This window comes from Poeciliopsis prolifica, unplaced genomic scaffold, assembly GCF_027474105.1.
Source record: "Poeciliopsis prolifica strain line A6 unplaced genomic scaffold, Auburn_PproV2 SCAFFOLD036, whole genome shotgun sequence".
NCBI classification, from domain to species: domain Eukaryota; kingdom Metazoa; phylum Chordata; class Actinopteri; order Cyprinodontiformes; family Poeciliidae; genus Poeciliopsis; species Poeciliopsis prolifica.
In genome coordinates, this window is record NW_026562411.1 from 1,699,982 (window position 1) to 1,720,189 (window position 20,208).

A 20,208-nucleotide genomic window follows, 5' to 3' on the forward strand; every position below is an offset into this window, starting at 1 on the left:
TCAGTCAGATATAAACATAACTCGGAGAAAATGAAAAACATCTTGGTGTCTGCTTTGAAAGCCTGGTGTGAAAATCTCCTTGTGAAGAAAAAGAGACTGAAATTTTAATTATCAAACATTCTGAGAATATTAACGGAAAATAATCAAAAAATCAACCAGACCAGGTGCAACAAGCACCAACATGTTTAGTGCAAGCTATTGCTAAATGCTACGCCATTATGGTATTTGTTAGATGCTAATGCTAAAGCGCTACACCAACATGCTATGTAGCAGCAGCTAATGCTAACGTGGAACAACTTTCAGACTTCAAAGTAAGATCATAAATATAAAAGTCTAAAACCCAAAACTTTAACACAGACTTTTAACTTTATTCAACTGAAAGTTTACACAGGCTAGCTAGCTCACAGCTAGCTGAATAGTTAGCTAGTTAATAATTAGTTTGGTGAAACTGACTTTGAAAAATTAACCCTTGTTATTTCTGTTATATTATTAATATAACATTATTATTATTATTAACATTATTATTATTTCTGTTATAATATTAATTTTGATTGAGTAACTTTACAAAAGGCAAATTCTTTTCTGTGAAGCCCAGGTACGGTGGCTTGTAAAGTCCAAAACTATATTCCTGCAGTTGTTTCAGGTTGAGTCTTTAACATTTAATTACAGTTGAGTGTTAACTTGATTTCATTTTGGATGAATTTGAAAGACTTTTTAAATCAGTATTTCATAAATTTATGAATGCAAACTGTTTCAGTGGCGCTGTGCGTTGGAGTCGGGGATTTATCTGCTTCCTCTCATCCTCGCCCTTATCTCCCTAACATGGCTGCAGTTCTGCCTCACCGGATCAATTTTATCCATGAAAGCAACTTTATGATTTTCAAAATTACTTTTAAAAAATGTCTTAAATCCCTAATCTGGTTCGTATCCAGTTAAAGTAGCTGGAGGGAATAATGAAGTGAGGGCCTGGCTGTCGAGTTCCTGGTTTGATCGGGCCGTCAGATAACAGGAAGAGGCTGCAAGCTGCGGCGTCTATAAATAATTCCTCTTTCAGATCGGACCGTTTATAGCCCCAACGTTCAGGAACCACCATCAGCATCTTTACTGTGTATTTCTCCACTTACAGCAAGCAGTTTCCCTCCACTTTCCCAACACAAATGTTTGACTTTTTTCCCAGCATGCTTTGTGAATGCAAAGCTCACCTTTTATTCATTTTTTTAGAAATGGATCATCTTTTTCCACTGTTATATATAAAGTAAAGAGGCTTTTCCACAGCACAATAACAGCCTGAAAAGTTCCCGCATTCGATCTCCTCCAAGTTTACAATGGAGGGCAAATCTGATTCTGATTGTTTCAGCGCTGAAGACACAGCAGGGGGTCATGGCTGACATTTGTAGGAACCATCAAACTGTTTGTTTATTTTCATAAGTTTTTACTTTTTTCTCAGAAAGGCCGTTACTCTCTGTCTTAGGAAGTCATTAGACGTTGATTGGATGCTGAGGGTCAGTCCTGAGTTCCCTCCTGCCATCATTGAGGGAACACCTGAGCAGCCGGTTCTGACAGAAATATCTGGGCTCCAGTCATTTCAGAGCTGCGGTGCCAAATGGGGCAGAGAAACAGGTCAGCTGCAGGTTTCTCTCCGTTCCAAACGGACGAGCAACTCTATCGGACGCTTTAATTAGCCTGCCGAATGAACCAACATGCTGTCACTGAAATGTTTTCACGCTGCCAACGTGAGGTCGCATTAAGCCGGTCCGACCGCGGCACACAATGGAGACACAGATACGGCGGCAAACGGGCCTTTTGTCCCACTTTTCTATCACAGAGGGGAGACGGAGGCAACCCGACGTCTGATTGCAGGTTTCTCCTCAATGTAGCCGTGTTTATTAGAGCCTCCAAATGGAGTGAAAACAAAAGGCTGCTGGTCATTTACTGAGGCTGAGAAAACATCAGAAAATCCACCGTTTGTTTCTGGCTGCAACTAAACATGTCAGCTTTCATTTTAAGATTTGCAGGTATTGATTTTTTGCTAATGTTAGGCAAACTGGTTTACACCTGCAAAAAACAATTGACAGCATTACAGAAAATTTAAGCTTCATAAGGTTTATTTCTATATAATATTTCAGCAGCAAGGCAGATCAAATTGCCTTACAAAACACAAAAAATACAAAAGCAAGAATTAGAAAAACCTCAAGTGCCGTCATTACACATCAAGATGTTGGTCAGTGTTTCATGATTTAAAAGAAATGCCTACCAGGTTGGTTTCACTCTGTGAAGACATTCAGTGTTTCGGCTGTTGTGATGTTTTATTGCTGACAGAGAAGCTGTTTGTCTTTCCTCTAAGCTAACACTTTACTGCTAAATGTTAGCTATTGGATAAAATCAGATCTTTCAAAGTTTGAGCAGAGTCCACACCTCCAGAAAGAAATCATTTGTTTAGGAGTTTTAGACTCTCTGGACCAACAAAGCATTTTTTTTACCAAGCTATTGCAGTTTTAGCGAAATCGATCATTAAAATATCTTAACTTCTGAGTATCTCTCTGAACTGCATGATAATTCGTGCGCTCCAAGCGAGCTGCCAGCTCTGAACCTGATCCTCGCTGCATGAATGTTCCCCAAGTTCACAACTTTACCGAAAGTTTGCAACTCCAGTTTCCAGCTCAGCAGATTCATCCTCCAGATCGACATGAAATCCTTCAAATATTTGATTAAACATGAGCAGGTGAACAATCCAGGAGGAAGTTGTTGAGATTTAAGTGAAATTCTTTAATTTCTTGTTATTGGAGCCAGATTTGGTGTTTTTTGTCACCAATTTATTTATCTGGTTGATGTTTGATGAGACGATGTGGGTTTTCTGTTTAGCTTGTTTATTAATTAAAGCAAATTAAAATGAAATGGAGTTGAACCTTTTCCAGTTATTGAGGCATTAATTAATCAGATAAGAGTGATTAAAACAAAGGAAAGGCTTCCCTTTCCCCCTAAGGCTTTATCTGTTTGTGTCCACACATTTTCCTTCCACTTAACTTTCCACTAAATACACTTCGCTTCTATAGCAGTCTGATACAATTTCCTGATTTGAGTTTTTATTTTCTGTAAGCATCAAAATTAACAAGGTAAACAATTTACCTCATTTATTCTTTACAGCAGTTGGATGATGGTCCACCTCACATGAAAGGTGAACAAATCTTGATTTCTGTACAAAAGGGCTTTTTTTAACTTTTCATTCTCCTTTCAAAACAAATGATTGAGTTCGGTGGAACTGCAGCAGATTGATTTATCTATAAAGCGGAGATGTGATCGTGGAGCGCGGTCTGATCATTAGTCCTTTGTGTTTCCATGTTGGGGGTTATGGCTGAATTATTTTCAGGGAGTTTCATATTTTATTGCTTCGCTAAATGAGCCACGCTCTTCAGGACGGCTGCCCGTCTGTCCAAACGACTTCACGCTTTCTAACTTTAAAACCCCATTAATCCCAGGGAAAGTTGGCTGGTTGAAACGTCCTCTGATTACAGAGCGAGGTGCTGCACAAACGTTTTACTGCACTCACCTTGTCTGGAAACTTTGCAACAGAAAGCAAAGAGACGTTTCTGCGAACAGCACTGGCTCTGGCATGGAGACATTTCATCTGTCACATAAGATTTGCTTCAATTTTAAAAATCATGTTTGTTGAGGGGAATAAATGATTGATGCGTTACCAATTTACCCAGTTGCTACATGAAAACTGGATCTATGGAAGCTTTGCCTTTGGGAACATTTTGAAAACATTCCAAAGCACTGTTCTCTCTTTTATATATCATTTAAGATTTAGTGCGTTATGTTGACGACTTGATGGCTAAAACCAATGCTAGTCATCGCCAGCTAGTAACTTTTTGCTCTTCAGCAGAGATATGGGGGCGGGAGCTTGCTAGCGTGACGTCACGTTAGCAACTGGACCATTGGAACCAGTAGAAAACGTCAGCTGCAGTACCACCACTAAACCCAAAGAGGGCAGCACTGAGAGTTCCAGGAAAAATATTACAGAATTACAGAAAATACAAAACGTACATTTATATGAAAATGTAAATTTTTGAACCCAATCTTGCTCCAAACTCTGCCAAGGTGCCAGCAGCTCTTTTGTTTTTATCGTCTGCTAGCAGCGTGGTGTTCCACCTGTCTGCAGTAAAACTGTTCTGTAAATAAAGTTTGATTCATTGAGAAAGAAGAAGGCAGAAAGCCTCCTGTGTGAGTACAGGCTGATGTATTTTGGTCAATAAATCGACCCTGCTGTGTCCCGGACAAGGACAGCAGCGCAGTGAAACACTGTGAGGGAGCTAAAACTCGTAAAAGTCACCATATTTCCACTCGTGTTTGGTTTATGTGAGAAATTCTGTTTATTTGCATGCAGACGATATTGAGATCTGCAAAGACTTTAAACAGAATCCATTCTGTCTGAAACAAGTGTCTCTGCTGAACCAGATCAGTTTTATGAGCGACGCAGACAGAAGTTGATCCACTGAGAGACTGTGATCCACGAACAGACGTGTGAAATCTGCTGAGAGCGTAAAGGGAAGAAAAGCCGACGCAGTGGCCTCCGATCCTCCAGGAGGCGCCGCAGTCTGACGGTTAAAATGTGGAAAATTGTTTGGATCTAAAGTATTAAAAGTCTAGATTTTAGTACAAATATCTTAGTACACTTGTAAATTAATTTAGTCTCATTTCAAGTAACGTCGGAGCTTTCAGTCAGAAGTTCCTTATTTTTGATGAAAAATGTGTTTAATTTTGTTCAGTAAGTGAAACAACCTGCCAGAACTTTAAAATAAGGAAAATGAAGGAAGACGAGTCATGAACCAGATAAAACACAGATTTACGCTGAATAAATCCACATCCAGTGGAAGAAGGTAATAATTGCTTCTGAGGATGATGATATGTCTCTCCTCCACCATCTCGTCCGGCGTCATAAATCCGACATTGTGGAACACAACGGTGGTTCAGGCTGACGCCATCATGGCCTTGGGCTGCATGGACACAAATACATAATTCAGAGCAGAATAAGAACCGGGTGTCAGGAGCTGCAATGTCAGCCACAGAAATAATAACGCTGCAGCAGGAAGCAGCAGAACCGTCGGCCCAGATCCCGGAGCTTCCTGCTCAACCATCGAACCGTTTCAGAGAAGCTCCACCGAATCCGCAAACATTCAGAAATTAAAGGAACCGGAAGTGTTTTTATTGAACTGATGGTCAACAAAAGCTGAAAAATTAGGTTTTTAAATGTTATTTTTAAAGAACCTTTAAATGTTTTTTATTGATTCGTTTGTAATCTGCACTTAATCTGAGTGTTTTATTGGGCCAGATTTGAATTTAAACTCATTTTAATAGTTTTGGTTCAGGTTGTTGGAAAATGTTCTGATCCAACTCGATAAATTAAAATATTATAGACATATTTATATTGTTCAGCAACTAAATTCAGTGTGAAAATCAAATTTTATTCATTCACAGAGCTGTATTCAAACATGACAGAAAGTTGAGTGGAAGGAAAACATGCAGGAGGGACAGAAATGCATTATCATCCTTAAATAGAAACTTTCTGACGGCAGGAAGTAGGCAGACAGATTTCAAAAAGCAAAATGTCTCATTAATTAATGATTAAATGAGAAACCAATTTTAATATTTAGTTTATAACTAAATATTTAGTTCAGAGCTAAATATTTTGTTCGTAAGCTAAGTTGCTAAGTTAGTATTTTATTTGGTAGGATGAAAAAAAATTTCTAAAAGGAAGATTTTTGAATGTCCTAGTCAAAGTCCAGCCAAATGAAGGTGAATTCCAGGAAATCAGTGGAGCATGTTGTCCAGCTTTCTTCCATGTAGATTATTGTTTAATGTGAAACGTGTTGGGTTGGTTCTGACCCGGCTGACCCGTGATGAGTGCCTGCGAGTTCCTGCGTCTTGCGCTTTGTTCCCCCCTTCGCCCGTCTCCTTGTCTGACTTCTGAATGTCCCCGTTTTAAAAAATCCATTAAGCCGCCGTTGCGCTGCAGCGGGTCACCTCCTCCACTGGAAGCCTGATTTACTGCTTCACGCTGCCTGTCAGCTCCTGACATCATGTTATTGAAACTCCGTATTGATTTAAAAGCCGTGCCCTCCAGAATCTGAAGTCATGTATGGAAAATGTTCACAGGCACTTAACAGACAGCGATTAATCTCCGCTGAAGGGAGGCAGTGACTGCTGGGGCTGAAAAATTATTTATCTTTGAAAAAACTTTCCACTCACCAATCAATACCTTTCATGCAACTGGTAGAATATGAACGCGTTGCAGCCGCACGCCAGGCCAAAACTGGGATAATCAATCGATTCCAGCTAGCCGTTAGCCGCTAGCTGGAAACAACGATGGCTAATGTGAAAGTTTACAGAAAACAAAGTTTATTCTGCAAAAACTGAAAGTATTACCTGGGAATTTAATATTAACTTGGGAATTTATAACTTTTCTCAAAACCAACTAGAACTTTTTCTTTCAATTTTAAGAAATTATTGACTTAAAAAAAGCTCATATACAAATTACTTGTAAGTCATTATACTAGAAACCAGACAAAAACACAAATATTTTGGTTTTGCAGTGTAACAATTTGTATGGAAACAGAAAGGAGACATTTTGTTGCCAACATTTTCTGTTTATATTTAGTCTGTATATTAATATTTTCATATTTTTGTAGTTCAACTTGTATGGTTTTATTGCAATGTATTAAAGTTGTTTACTCATTTATTGCTGAAAAGACACAAAAATCTAGAATAAGATGATCAGCCTGAAAAAGAAGATAATGAAGTTTGCAAAACTTAGAGAGCAAAAATACTAAAGCATTAAATGAAAAATTAAGTTAGAGGAAGTTGAGTGCGCTAAATGTTTTAAAAAGTTAGCTAATGTACTAAAATCATATCATAAACTGGCTCCATTACGAGCGCATTAGCAGCAGAGAGATGTGTTTAGCTGGGAAAAATAAAACAATTTGATCAATTATAACTGAAAAGAAAAACACAAAAGCACTAAATTATTAAGTTAGCAGAAGCTAAATGTGCAAAGTTTTTTCAAAAGTGAGCTGACATGCTAAACGAAAAATTATCCCAAAAGCTAGCCCTGCTGCTAGCGGATTAGCGGAGGTGCTACCACTCCAGGTTGAGCTAATATTTTAACCATTGAAGCCAGATTATGTTTAATAATGCAGATTACAATAATCCAGACTGTTTAATGCTTAATTTACATGACATGGTCATGCTTTAGATCTGAGACAAAATATTAGCTGCAACATTAATCAGACCAAATTTGCAACATTTCTTAGAAGACATGCACTACTAACTTATAATTCATGTTTTAGAAAATCATTTCTCTCGTTCTGTCATTCCACCTTTTTTAAATCATGAATCGTGACTTTCCTGCTCGGCGAGTCTGAATGTCTGAAACCGTCCAGGACGTCGTGATCCGTGACATCGGGCAGATTTTGACATGCGGTCGCTTGTCGCCATGTTCAAGGACGTGATGATGCGCCTGGACACTTTCGCCATTTCAGGAAATCAAACTGCGACCTTTCTTGGCAGCGGCCTCGCCACCTGCTACCAACGCCCTCCAAACGGAGCGGACCGGCCAGACCTGGGCGAGCCGGGCCACAGCGACACACACACTGTCGCAAACTATAAACAGTCACCACTTTGACCGCCGGGGAAAACCTTTCAAACAGGAAACATGGACTCTGTTTCTGTGGAGACGGTTAATCATAACTGCTGAATGAATGAATAATCTGTAAAGATTTGATGAATGAGCGTCTCTTTGTGGATTTGTACTGATTTAGTTTATCGAAAAGAGAAAATTCAGTTCTAAGCTTGTCTGCTTTGTGTAAACAGCAGCTGCTGATCAAATCTATGATTTAATTGATAATTACCAACTATGAAGCAGGAGTTTGGTTTCCCCTGTTGCCTTTTGGAGCAGGGAGGCGTGTGAACACGCCAAGACGGGTATGGACATGCTAGCCGCTAATCTGGGATTAGCTTTTGTGTGACGTTTATAAAATCTGCAGCCAAAAATGAACAGCTTTAGCTTTAAAAATTTGTGTTTTTATGAGAGGAAAAGCATAAATTTTTACTTGTTGTTCAATAACTTATCAGTTTAAAACAAAAATATTGAGGTTTTGAATATTTAGTTGGCAAGTTCAATATTTAGCTGCAATCTAGGGATGTAGTTTGATGCTAAATATGTAGCTCGCTAAGTAAACACTTAGCTTCAAACTAAATATTTAGTTACAAACAACATATTTAGTTTCAAACTAAATATGTGTTTACCAAGCTAAATATCTAGCTTGCAAGTTAAGTATTCAGTTTCAAGCTAAGAATGTAGCTAGCTAAACATACAGCAATCTAAATATTTAGCTTCAGACTAAGTATTTAATCTGAACCAAAGATTTATCAAGCTAAATATTTAGCTAGCAAGTTAAATATTCACTTATCTAGCAAAGTATTTAGTTTGAGGCTAAATATTTAGCTTGCTAGGTAAATGTTTAGCCTCAAGCTAAACATGTATCAAATATGTTAGCATAGCAACTATATATTTAGTTTTTAAACTACAATATTTTGGTTGGTAATAAAATAATTATGTTCAAACTGACATTTAAAAATGAATGAAAACATGGTAAAAATACTTTGAAAAATTAATATTTTATTTTTGTTTGTGGATAAAAGTTGAGTCAACTTTTCAACTTTTTCACATTTTGTTCTTTTACATTTGAAATTATGTGTTGCTTTGAGATCCTTTACCCTACTTCATGTTGTCAGACAGATTCTGAAGTGGTAAAGTTTTTACTAAAAACAATTTTCTAATTCCTCTCTAAGAAAAGTTGCGGTTTGCAGACGGTCCAAATGGGAGCCGGTTGGAAAGACGAAGCGTGGAAAAGGCGACGTGTGCATTGCTCTCCATGTTAATCACTAATTATTATGCCCTTCGTTGAGGCGCAGAGCAATAAGCTCATCAGAAGGAGAGGATCGGGCCCAGCAGGGGGCCTGTCACTTATAGCGGCCATTAGCGAGCGGCTCCACTCGGCCCCAGCATGGCGGCGGTTCAGAGGGGAATTAAAGCTCCACGCTGCTGATAGATGCAATTACTTTGTTCAGGTAGATGGGGAAACGAATCAATATGTGGAAAAGAATTGCATTATAATTAGTTCCCCGACTCTGGGACAACTTTCACCACTTCCTGAACCACAGCAGCAACTTTTTATCAACCTTCACCCAAACCTGGGTTTCTGTTAGCTTCAGTAAGATGCAGTCATGATCTCTACAAAACAGGTTCTGGCAAAATATTTTCACCACTTCTCCCCATGAAAACGCTGGTCTGGATTTTCTTCTTAGCCCACTTAGCTTCCACTAGATTCATTTTTCATCTTGTGCTTCAGCAATTCACCCAGCGCTAAACTTACCTAATTTTGGCTATTAACTTTTTTCTCCCTCGCATTCTTCAGCTTTAGCTTTAGTGCATTGCCAACTTTAATGGAGGTGATTTTATTTATTACGTTCTAGTTTTTGTTCAGAATTAAAACACTTTTTGTCTCAATCTTGATACGCTGATCCCAAATCCCAGCACAGATTTCAGCACTACTGGCATTCCGTACGTTCTTCCTTATAGATCTTGTGGATTTGTATTCTCCTGATTTTGCCAATTTTAGCTGTTGAGTGTCACATTTCTACGGAGCATGATTACTCAGGTTGTTTTGGGTGAAGCTGCTTGCAGGAGAGTTGCATTATTTTGGATACCATGTTTTATGGCTCTGGAGGTCATGACCTCTGCTGGCTGCTGCTCTGCAGGAGGAACTGAGCAGCATTATGTTGAGCAGCGATGCTGGAGGCGCTCAGTGGGGTTACACGCTGTCCTACACATTAATACTTGGAGGAACATTAGTATTTGAGGTTTGTTTTATGAACAGATTTACATTTTCTCCTCTGACCTCCGAATGCGTCACTCAGAGAAACTGAGGTTCAAAACGAGCTGCATGTTTCTGTTCAGTTAGACTGGATATAACAGCAAAACATGTCGAATATGACGGGCATTTTGCTTTAGGTGATCTGTGTCTGTTCGTAAAGATGAGCAGAAATAATTTGGTCTATTTGAGCAGTGGTTAAAAAACAGACATTTCATTCAAATATAAATGTCAGTTTTTAATCTAAACATTTAGCTTGGAGCCAAATATTATTCCATAACTGAATAATTAACAAAACATTTTTTTAGGTTGCAGCATTCTTTGCTCTGAAGTTAAATATTTAATTCAAAGTATTTTGTAAACTAAATATTCAACTTGATAATTTTTTAAATTGCAGCCAATTATTTAGTTTGAAGCAAACCTTTTAGTTAGGAAGCTAGATATTTAGCTTTCTATTTAATTCCAAAGTCAATATTTAATTTGCTCACTAAATATTTAACTTCAAACTAATTAGCAAACAAAAATATTTACATATGTAAAAATACTTAGCAATCTAAACATTTAGTTTATAAAATGTTTAGGTACAAAGTCAGTATTTAGTAGCAACCTGTGGAACTGTGACATTTATAAACTTGTGAATGATTTTAAAAATGAATTATTATTCTATTAAAGGCAACCCAAATAATTTGCTGCATGATTTTCAGTTGAATTTGAGTGAAAACTTTCCTTTCGCAGGCAGAACCTGCTGACCAGACGCATTTGTGTGTCAGAGTCATTTGTAAAAGCGGAGAGGAGCAGCTGCAGAACAATATCTGACCCAGCATCAAACGCAGAGACGAGCAAAGGCTGCAATTGCTGCCGTACGCTGGGACCTCTGGCCTTTGAATGGGCCGTTGTGAGGCTCGCCCCGCTCCCTGTAATGAGTGTCTTATGGATCTGCAGCGGACCGGCTGGTTCCAGGCCAGCAGAACGTCCCTGTCAGGCTTTTTACTCTCAGGTTTGTTCACAGAGAACAAGTTACGGGGTTCACAACCTGCCATTCACCTCATTCATAAAACGACATCAGCAGAGACTGGAAATAAAGCAGCTGTGGAATAAAGTCAGACACTGAATGAGCTGAAGACACAAACAAAGGATCGGGTCAGCGTTTTCTGTTATGAAAACAAATAATTTACTATATAATTCAATAATTTAATGTGGAAAGGAAGGAAAATAAGTCTGAAAGGTGCCAAGGATATTTTTATTAAGCTGATTTTATGCTCTTCCTTTTCAGAGAACAGTCTCTACATGAACTGTTCATATGTTGGTAATTTATATTCCCATAAAAATAATTTCTTAGTCCCTCCACCGTGTCTTAAAAGTTAAAATCCGCTTAAAGAAAACACTTTATTTATAAAAACAAACAAGTCAATAAATACCTCAGATAAGAGCAGAAACAGTTTGTCAAATATAAAAACTTCTTCTGCATTTTGCAGGAATGAAAACCTCCAATAAAAATAAACAAAAGAATCTCATTCAGAAAACGGCTGTAAGGAGCAAAATGTCTCCAAATTGGGGTCGTGTTGGGGTCGCGCCGGAAGCATAATGTGAGGAATAAACCGCGATGCCTGAGCGACGCTGATAAAAAACAAGAGTTCATGTTTTTAAAGTGCTTCTCTGTTTGTTTGCTGCATCTTCTGGGGAAATAAAAGCATGGAAATCATCTGCAGTCCAGGCTTTTTATGGCTGATTACTGGATATATTTTTCCATTTCTACCTGAAATTACAGCTGAACCGCATCAGGGCGGAGAAAGCTTTCTGCATCAGGATTCATCCTGGTTCTGACCCGATTTTAAACCCAGCAGCTGAAACTTGGAAAAAAGGATCTTTAGCTTGATTGAAATGTTTAGAAAATCCTTCTGGTTTAGTAAAACCTAGATTCACAAAATAATTCAAATGTACATTTTCCTTGATGCCTTCAGAGATTGTGTTTATTTTTACTGTCCGTATTTTACTTTTTATACGTTTTTTGTTTTTGCAGATCATTAGGGTATTTCTAAGGAAAAAAAATGAAATTATGAGAATAAGCTCATAAAATTACCAGAATAAAGTCAAAATGTGATGAGAATATTACAGTCTGTCATTTTCTCAGTTAAATCCTGTTTTAAATAGATTTTTGGGAAAACGTTTTTCTCCTTTGAAGATAAATTTGTTAATTTATTGGAAAAAATGAAGAGGAAACTAAATGTTTGCTGGCTCTGCGATTAGCATGTTAGCCTAGCATTGTTAAAGGGTTTCCACAAATCAGACTGAATAAAATCCTAACGCTGTACTTCACTCCAACTAAACGGGTGAGAAAAGACGATCGGTTCAAAAATAAAATAAAATCAAGCTTTGAATTTTGTTGGTGAAACTTTTTATTTTGCTGGTCCATAAAAATGAAAACAAAACAAAATAATTATTGGAAAACAAAGAAACAAACAATCGACGTAAAGGAGCTCCTTCATTTCCCAGATAATAATCAGAGCAGTCAAAGTTTGCAAAGACGTTAATTTACTTCATAACATACATGAAGTATCCAAAGACAGCATTTTACAAATAACAGAGAAAAACAGAATATGTAACACGACTCATTTAAAACTGCACAGACTGACAGACAGAATACAGTTAGTGAAATTAGTCATAAATTATTGGTTTGCATTTATTTAAACGACTACGTAGGTCGGCACATGAAAGCAGGAACAGTTAGAGCACAAAAAACACGAAACGTCAACATTAAAAGTCGTTTTCTGTCTGATGGCTGCAGCGGACAGACAAACAGCTGGCTGCCCATCGTGGTGCACAGTGCTGCGGTGCAGGAATCCCAGAGGAGAGGCACTTGGACACAATTAACTCCCAACAGACCGCCTAAAAAACACCAAAATCACATCTACTCCCAGGCCAAACGTGGCAAAAATGTCCAAAATTATGACTAGTTTGGATTTATTTGGAGCTGGAGTTCATTCATCAAATCATAAACCAACTTTGATATTCTCTACTTTTATTTTTACTCAACTTAACAATATTTCAGTAATGTAACCAAACAATTCAAACTAAAGAAAACGACATAGAAGGAGGAAACAATTTTTAAGAAAAACATGAAAATCGGAGCAAAAAGCAGAATTTATGCAAATTCTTTGGACAAATTAGTCTAAAACTGAATTATTTGGACTGAAGATAATGAACTGCAATGATCATTGCTCTGATCACAAAGCAGTGATCAAAAACCATTTGTCCCGCTAACACTACATAGCTAAACTTTTAGCACTCGCAAGCTAAATAGTAACACTAGCTACTAATGCTAACGCGCTAACTTCATTTGAAATTAGATCTTCCCTTAGAAGACTACAAGCCTGGAGCAAAAATTTAATTTTGACAATTTCCATGTTCCGTATCGTATTTGTTTATCTCTTGTTCTTTGTGGTTTTATTTTATTGCTGAATTTAATTTAGCATAGTTGAAGATTTTCTAACCGTTGAAAATCAAAACTTTTAGGGGAGTTGTATTTATATTAGGGGAAGCTAAACGTGCCAAATGTGTTCAATGTTTAGAAAAAATTAAAAAAATTAGCTCTGCTGCTAACCCATTAGCACTGAGAGTACCAGCTGGACTTTTTCGACTAATTCACATTTTCGTTTACGTATTCAGGGTTAATTTGTGGTAAGTTGATATAACACATCCTTTCTCTTCTGGGCATAAATAATCATGATTAATCATTAATATCTAAACATTTCTTCATGAGACCAGTTTACTCAATGTCAAGTTATACTTTGTGATCGCTGTGGAACGTAGCAAAAATGTAAATAATATAAATGTTTGTGTGCCCAATCTGTCATTGTTTTTTCTTTAAGTCGATTGTTGAGAAAAAAGTACAGCAAATATTTCTAAGTTACATCACAAAATCAGCGACTTTGATTGGAGGGGGGACATCTAACCCTTCAGGGACTGTTTACTATTTCTTCAAGACATCTATCTATTTTTTCATTTGTATTGCTAATTTTGGCAGGATGAGTCCTCCATAGAATAAGCATTTCTGGACTCAATATGAACATTTTAACTTCTGCAGCCAAACCAGCAGCAGGTGAGGTGACCAGAATCATATTTTGATTTCCAGCTTTTCTTCCTGAATCGATTTATTTACAATGTGATAAAATTAACAGTTCAGATCCAAACATCTGGTCATCGCTGCAGCTACAACAAATAAATCCTTCCTTTGCATGGACTCCAAATCATATTTATGTTTAAATAAACATTTTTCCACTTTATGAAAAGAAAACGGCAGCTAAAAATGCATTAATGTTTACAAGAACACAGAATATTGGCAGTAAAATCTAAAAAATAGAGCATTAGGTGGGTAAAGTGTAGCAGCTGTAAAAGAACCATAATGTCCTCCTGTTGTCAAGATCAGCAGCTGTTTGCTTGTAATTTATGCACTTAGTCCAAAGTGCATAAATTATAATTAAAGCATTAAAAAGTCAAATTCCAGCCTGGTAAAGACGTTTCTGAGAAGTTTAGGATTTACTCTAAACCCAACGATGGGCTCCAAAAATCTCAATGATTTCAAACTGCATTAAAAAGATAAAAAAATCTGGAAACTTTTGCTTTTGTAAATGATCTGTTGGCTCCGTAAGGAGCATCATTTCTAAGAGCTCTGCAGTTTATTTAAACTTTGCTGTTTTATGCTGGCATCTGGAGCAGCTTCATAAATTAGTGCGTAGCTCGTAAAATCGTCTTCACCTTGACTTGGGGACATCTGCGGCGTAAATCAGCCGCAGCAAAGGAACCGGGAGACTCTGTTCTTCCCCTCCGCTTGAATCACAACAAACAGAAATCTGATCAGTACAGATTCATCAGAACTGAAAATGAGAAGGTTTATTTTTGCCTTAGTTTGTGCTTTTCATCTCCAGCTATTGTGGCATCGACGTTTTGGTTGAACTTGGTTTAGAAATCAGAAATGAGTTGTAATATTTCAGAATAAGAAAAATATGTTGATTTTTATAGCATTAGCATCTTTCTCAGTTAGATAAAACGCAACAATCTATTGTATTTACAATAGATTTCCCAAATCATTTGCTGTAATGTTTTGCTGCCTTCAGGAACCTCCAGCATTTCTTTCAGGTGATCATCAGATTATTTAATCTTCCTGACACGTTGCTCCTCATCACCACCGACCTGCAAAACGTTCCTCACTTAAAGCAGCAATAAAGTGGAATGAAGTCGTATCGTTTGCAAACACAACACACAAAATTGACAAAATATGTAAAGAAATATCAACTTTTATAATGTTCAATAATTATTACCCTTTGTTTAGCATAAATGCTGCCTCATACCTTCTGATCTTAGCCATGCTGTGCTAGCTCGATAAGCTAAGCAGCTTTATAAATTTGACTGGAAGCCAATTTGAAAGTTTACTTAACAGTTTCAAAATGGATAAAATTTTACTATGAAAATTGGCTAAAAGTTCAGATTAAGGAATGTATTAGATTAAAACACTTCTTGATGCAGCTTGAAACCCAGGCAGATAAAGTGCTAATCTGAGTTTAACGGCGGTTACATCCCAAAACAAAAGTAAAACTCCTCCACAGGAAAGCTGCAGCTGTCGCAGAGTTTGACTGTGAGCACATGTCTGCATTTTCTTTCGCCGAAACATTAAGAAATAATCGCTGGAGCTTTTGTTTCTGGAGTCGACAGCCAGACCATAAAGTGGACTGGAGGTTCTGTTTTCTAAAAGTTTTTGCGTTCTTTAATAATTTTTTTGTTTCCCTTGTTCCAAGCGGAAATTTTTCCTATACAAATTAACATTAGCTGATTTCTGCAAAATTGATGTTTTTACACATGCGTTGATATGATGTACAATTAAAACGTAAAACCTTTTAGTTAGAGGTACTCCAACTAGTTAAATTTAGTGCATTAGCTTCTGATGAACGCCATGTTTGATGATTGTTTTAGCATGAGTAGAGCTAATGTTTTCGTGCTGTAGGGTTAGTGTATCTAACATATCACTTGGCAGTGCTCACTGCTCAAAATGGTTGAATTTAACAATATTAGCTTCCACTAAGTGCTGAGTTGATTTAGCTCTTTCAGGTTAGTGGAACCAATGTTTAGGATTAGTGCTTTAGTTTTAGTGCAACTAACTTTTTAATTAGCTGTTTTAATGTCTGTATTTTCAACTGAAAATATTTCCATGTAGATAAATGTAGTTTCTTCTCATCATAAAAAACAGATTTTTTTTTAATTTTTTTATGTTGGTGGTGGAGGGACATCTGCAAACTCTGGTTCTGGTTCATTTTGGCTAAGTGTGAATGTGTAATAAAACCTAAAAAGCTAACTCTGGCCTCCCTACAAACCTCAATCTCAGTTCGGTTGAAGTCAACTCTGGTTCTGTTTGAGTTCATGTGTGAACACCAAGCCGACAGGAGATGCTCCAAAAGCAGGAAATAGCAGGACTATAGTGCTGGGCATTCTGGGTAAATACAATCAAAATAAACTTTGTAGCCTAGCGCTAGCGGGAGAAATGGCTCGTGGTCTTCAGCCAAAGACAAAAGAGAAATCCTACAGCCGCTAAAATCTAGTTTTGTTTTGTTTTTTTGCATTTTGTTGTTCGCAGTGTCAACAGAGGTTTTAGTGTCGTGTCCTTCAGTGGTTCTTGGTGCAGCGCCCCCACAGGTGAGGAGGGGAACAGGTTGCTCAAAAGGTTTGGTTGGTTTGACCACAGCAGGTGGAGATGGAGTAAATGTTGCATCTTACTGGACCTTCAGGTGTGACAACAGCCTGATAATATCTGATTTGTTTTAAAAACCTCACACACTGCGGCTGCTCGGAGAAATGTCGTCCACTCAAAGGTGGTGAGATTGATTCTGGCTTTTCCCTCCACCACAAGTCAAAGTCGATTATTAATGTAACTGAATATAACTCAAGTAAAATAATCTGTAGGTTTGAATGTTGTGTTTGCAAACACATTATGAGTCGTTATTATGCCTGGTAGAAAATGTTGGGATACTCAACCAATCAGAAAAGCTGTAGTTGCATCGTGAAGGTTGGTGGTGACCTTACCAGGACTGTTCTCCCAGAACTCTGCGTACATCGTCTCCTGTTAAAGAACCGTACTGATGGTGTCAAAGTCCTTGCTGATCTGAGAGTTGCTGGGCAGTGACTTGAGGTACTCCAGGTGCCTCCTGGCATCCTCCTGATTGTGCCTGACGTAGTAGATCACGTACGCGATCACCATGGTGAACCAGCCGAACATGGTGACGAACATGGCCACGTCGGTCGTCTTGTGGTGGAAGTTGCAGAAGTTGATCCCTGAGTCCAGTACCTGGATAACCGGCTTGCCGGCGTACTCCTCCTGCACCGCCGTGTGGCAGATCACCTCGTTGACCGTCTCCGGGTCGAGGCGCAGCTCCCGCAGCACCTCCTGCAGCGTGCACTCGCAGTGCCACGGGTTGTTGGAGAGGCTGATTTTGGCCCGCAGGCGGGCGAACGCCTCCTTGGGGACGCTCTGGATGTGATTGTTGGATAGATCCAGCACCAGGAGGCTGTCGGAGACGCCCAGGAACGCACCCATGTCCACCGTCTCGATTTCGTTGTTGGACAGGTCCAGCTCCTGCAGGTAGTGCAGCTCTCTGAAGGCGTGGTTGGGAATGTGGGTGATGTGGTTGGCCGCCAAAAGCAGGACGACTGTGTCCCTGGGAAGGTCTGGGGGGATCCTCTCCAGGTTGCGAGACATGCACTGGACCACCATCAAGCCGTTCTTCTCTATGCAGTGGCAGCTGGAGGGACACGCCGTCACAGTCGCCTTATGTAGGAGAATCACGCCCCACAGCAGGGCGAAGCCAAACATCCGAGGCCTCGCAACGTCCTGCATAATCAGCAGGGACTTCCACAACGTCCTGTCAGGGAGAAGACTTCATCGTCCGGCCTGACCGTCTCCCTCATCAGACTTTAGAAAGATAAAATTAGCCGCTCATTTGTGGAAACGTGGAATCTTATCTTGAGATAATCCATCAAAATCGATTCTTTTGACGCATGTTTCATCCAGGACATATTCCAGTGGAAAGCTGTAATCTCCAGATTAACTCCAGGAAAAACGCCGGACTCCAAACATCATGTCGTGTTCTGGAATAAAACCAAAACAGTTGTTATTTAAATCCAGCCTCAACTCCTGTGTTGTTGTCTTCAATCTGCAGAGTTAATAGCATCCCCACAGTGCTTTCAAAATGGATAATGTGATTAAAGAGAATGAATCCTTTCATCCAAATCTCATAAAGCAGCAGGCGGACTTACACGCAGGTCATCACCTGCGTTTTCTCATTCAATTAGGCCGGGCGTAATGTCTCGCCTCAGTCGTAATTATGTGATTTCACAGCTGGACAGAAGGAGCGAGCGTCTCCTCTTCCTGCAGCGCTCCGTCTCTTCAGGACCGCCGCCTCCCAGATAAGAATAGCCAGACTCTAAATTTACTCGGTCTGTCCTGCAGGAGCGGCTCTCACAATGAACCCCGGCTGAGTCTGAGGTCATCCGCTGAGGATCTCCTCATCCAAGCCGCACATAATGGCTCCTATTTTAAGGTTTCTAACAGGAGGGGGGCGTCCTGCTGCTGTTATTCTGACTGCAGGAGGTAAAACACTAAAATCTCACCAGTTTAGTGTTAACTTCATTCAGTTTCAAGATCAGGAGTCATTTTTAGGAAGCAAAACGTTTAAAAAATAAACGTCTAAAGTTGCTCACCAAAACGATTTGAAGCTTCTTCTTCTTGACGGAAATGTTTGGAGTTCCTCTGGTTTTTCCAGCTCCGGTGGAAACAGGCAGGATGAGTTTGGCCGTTTGTTTTGGAGTAAATCCACTTCTTAATGCCCGTTTCTCACGTTTTCACTTGTTGAAAGATGGAGCAGGCGGACGCGGAGCTTGGTCTCCCTGAACTGAGTGCAGAGCGGGCTGCCGCCTCCTCCTGCCTGCTGCACCTCCCTCTGTCTCCTCCTCCTCCAATTATCCCCACTCACAGCGAACCCGGAGCGCCAGGATCGCTGAGCAGCTTCTGTGGCGCCAACTTCTTTAAAGATGATTGCATTTTGAAAGATTAGGTGAGTTATTGATTATTCCAGCTGCATCAAGATGTCAGCCTTCATGTTAGCAGCTAATTTCTTCTTTGAACAGTTTCACATGAAAACTGAAATCAGTTCATCACCATGCAGGAACTGTCCAATTTGGATGTAATTTACTCACTATGCAAACAAGAGATGGGGATGATGTAATTTGCAATAGGTTGCCATATGTAGGCTGACCACTAGAGGGCAGAGGTGATGAGAATAACAGATTAGAAACCTGTGAAACTGGATCTGGAATAAAAATAACTGGTTATGGTAGAACACAGACATGACCTGGAAATTCAAAGTTTCTCCAGTGAAGACCCGGATCCTCTCATTGAACATATTTAGAGTGAATTATTCCTCTTTAATGCAACTCCAGTCCGTTTGTCCAGAAAGTCCGGTTCGTTTGAAGAGGTCAGAATGCTAATCAAACTCTGGTCCGCCTACAATCCTCGGTTCGGTTGAATTAAACTCTGTAGAACACCAAGAGGACCAGAGACCGCTCCAAAAGCAGGAAGTGGACTGCCGTGCACGGCATTCTGGGTAAATACAACCAAAACAAACACACTAGCTTAGCGCTAGCAGGAGAAATGACTGTTTTCCCAAAGACAAAAGAGAAACTTCCAACCACTGAAATCTGGCGCCCCTCCATTGTTGTTTTTGTTTAGTCAGAGTTTTTAGTGTCTTCAGAGTTTTTAGTGTTGTTTCCTTCGGTGGTTCTTGGTGCAGCGCCCCCACAGGCCGGGAGGGGAACAGGTTTGTCAAAGGAAATCAGGTTTTCCTCCAAACTTGATTTGCTCAAATTGACATCATCCCCAGAATGCCATGCGGTTCTGTATCGGAGTTAAATTATTGAAAGTGTTTTCTCTGGACATTGATCACAAGTCTATCTCAATTATAGATTATTCATTTATTACCAAATACATAATATTTTGGTAAAAAGGCTGCTTGAGTTCTCTGCCGCTAATAGCAGTGCTAATTTCTTACTTAGCATTATTGCTAGCTTTGAAAATGTTAGCTTAACATTGCAGATCTTCATTAAGGAATGCTTAGATATTCATGATTGTTGTAATTGTCATTTATAACGGGAAAATAAGGTCTGTTGTCTGTGGTTTGTGGTTTTACTCGTGTCCTTTGGTGAAAACTATCCGCTAATATCAAAGCTAATTTCTTAC

General features: G+C 39.1%; 1 protein-coding gene across 1 annotated transcript; it reads right to left on the bottom strand.

The window, feature by feature from the left end:
• Nucleotides 1-16,219: 16,219 nt before the first annotated feature.
• lrrc3 (leucine rich repeat containing 3) lies at nt 16,220-18,849 on the bottom strand. Its single transcript, XM_055052904.1, has 2 exons — nt 18,675-18,849; nt 16,220-18,062 (listed from the first exon to the last, which is right to left on the bottom strand). The coding sequence occupies exon 2, from the start codon at nt 17,809-17,811 to the stop codon at nt 17,041-17,043; it is 771 nt and encodes a 256-aa protein (XP_054908879.1). The 5' UTR covers nt 17,812-18,062; nt 18,675-18,849; the 3' UTR covers nt 16,220-17,040.
• Between the last annotated feature and the right edge of the window lie 1,359 nt (nt 18,850-20,208).

Bases quoted from the DNA above. Each gene is read 5' to 3' on its own strand.
- lrrc3 (XM_055052904.1), bottom strand. From the start codon at position 17,811: ATGCAGGACGTTGCGAGGCCTCGGATGTTTGGCTTCGCCCTGCTGTGG.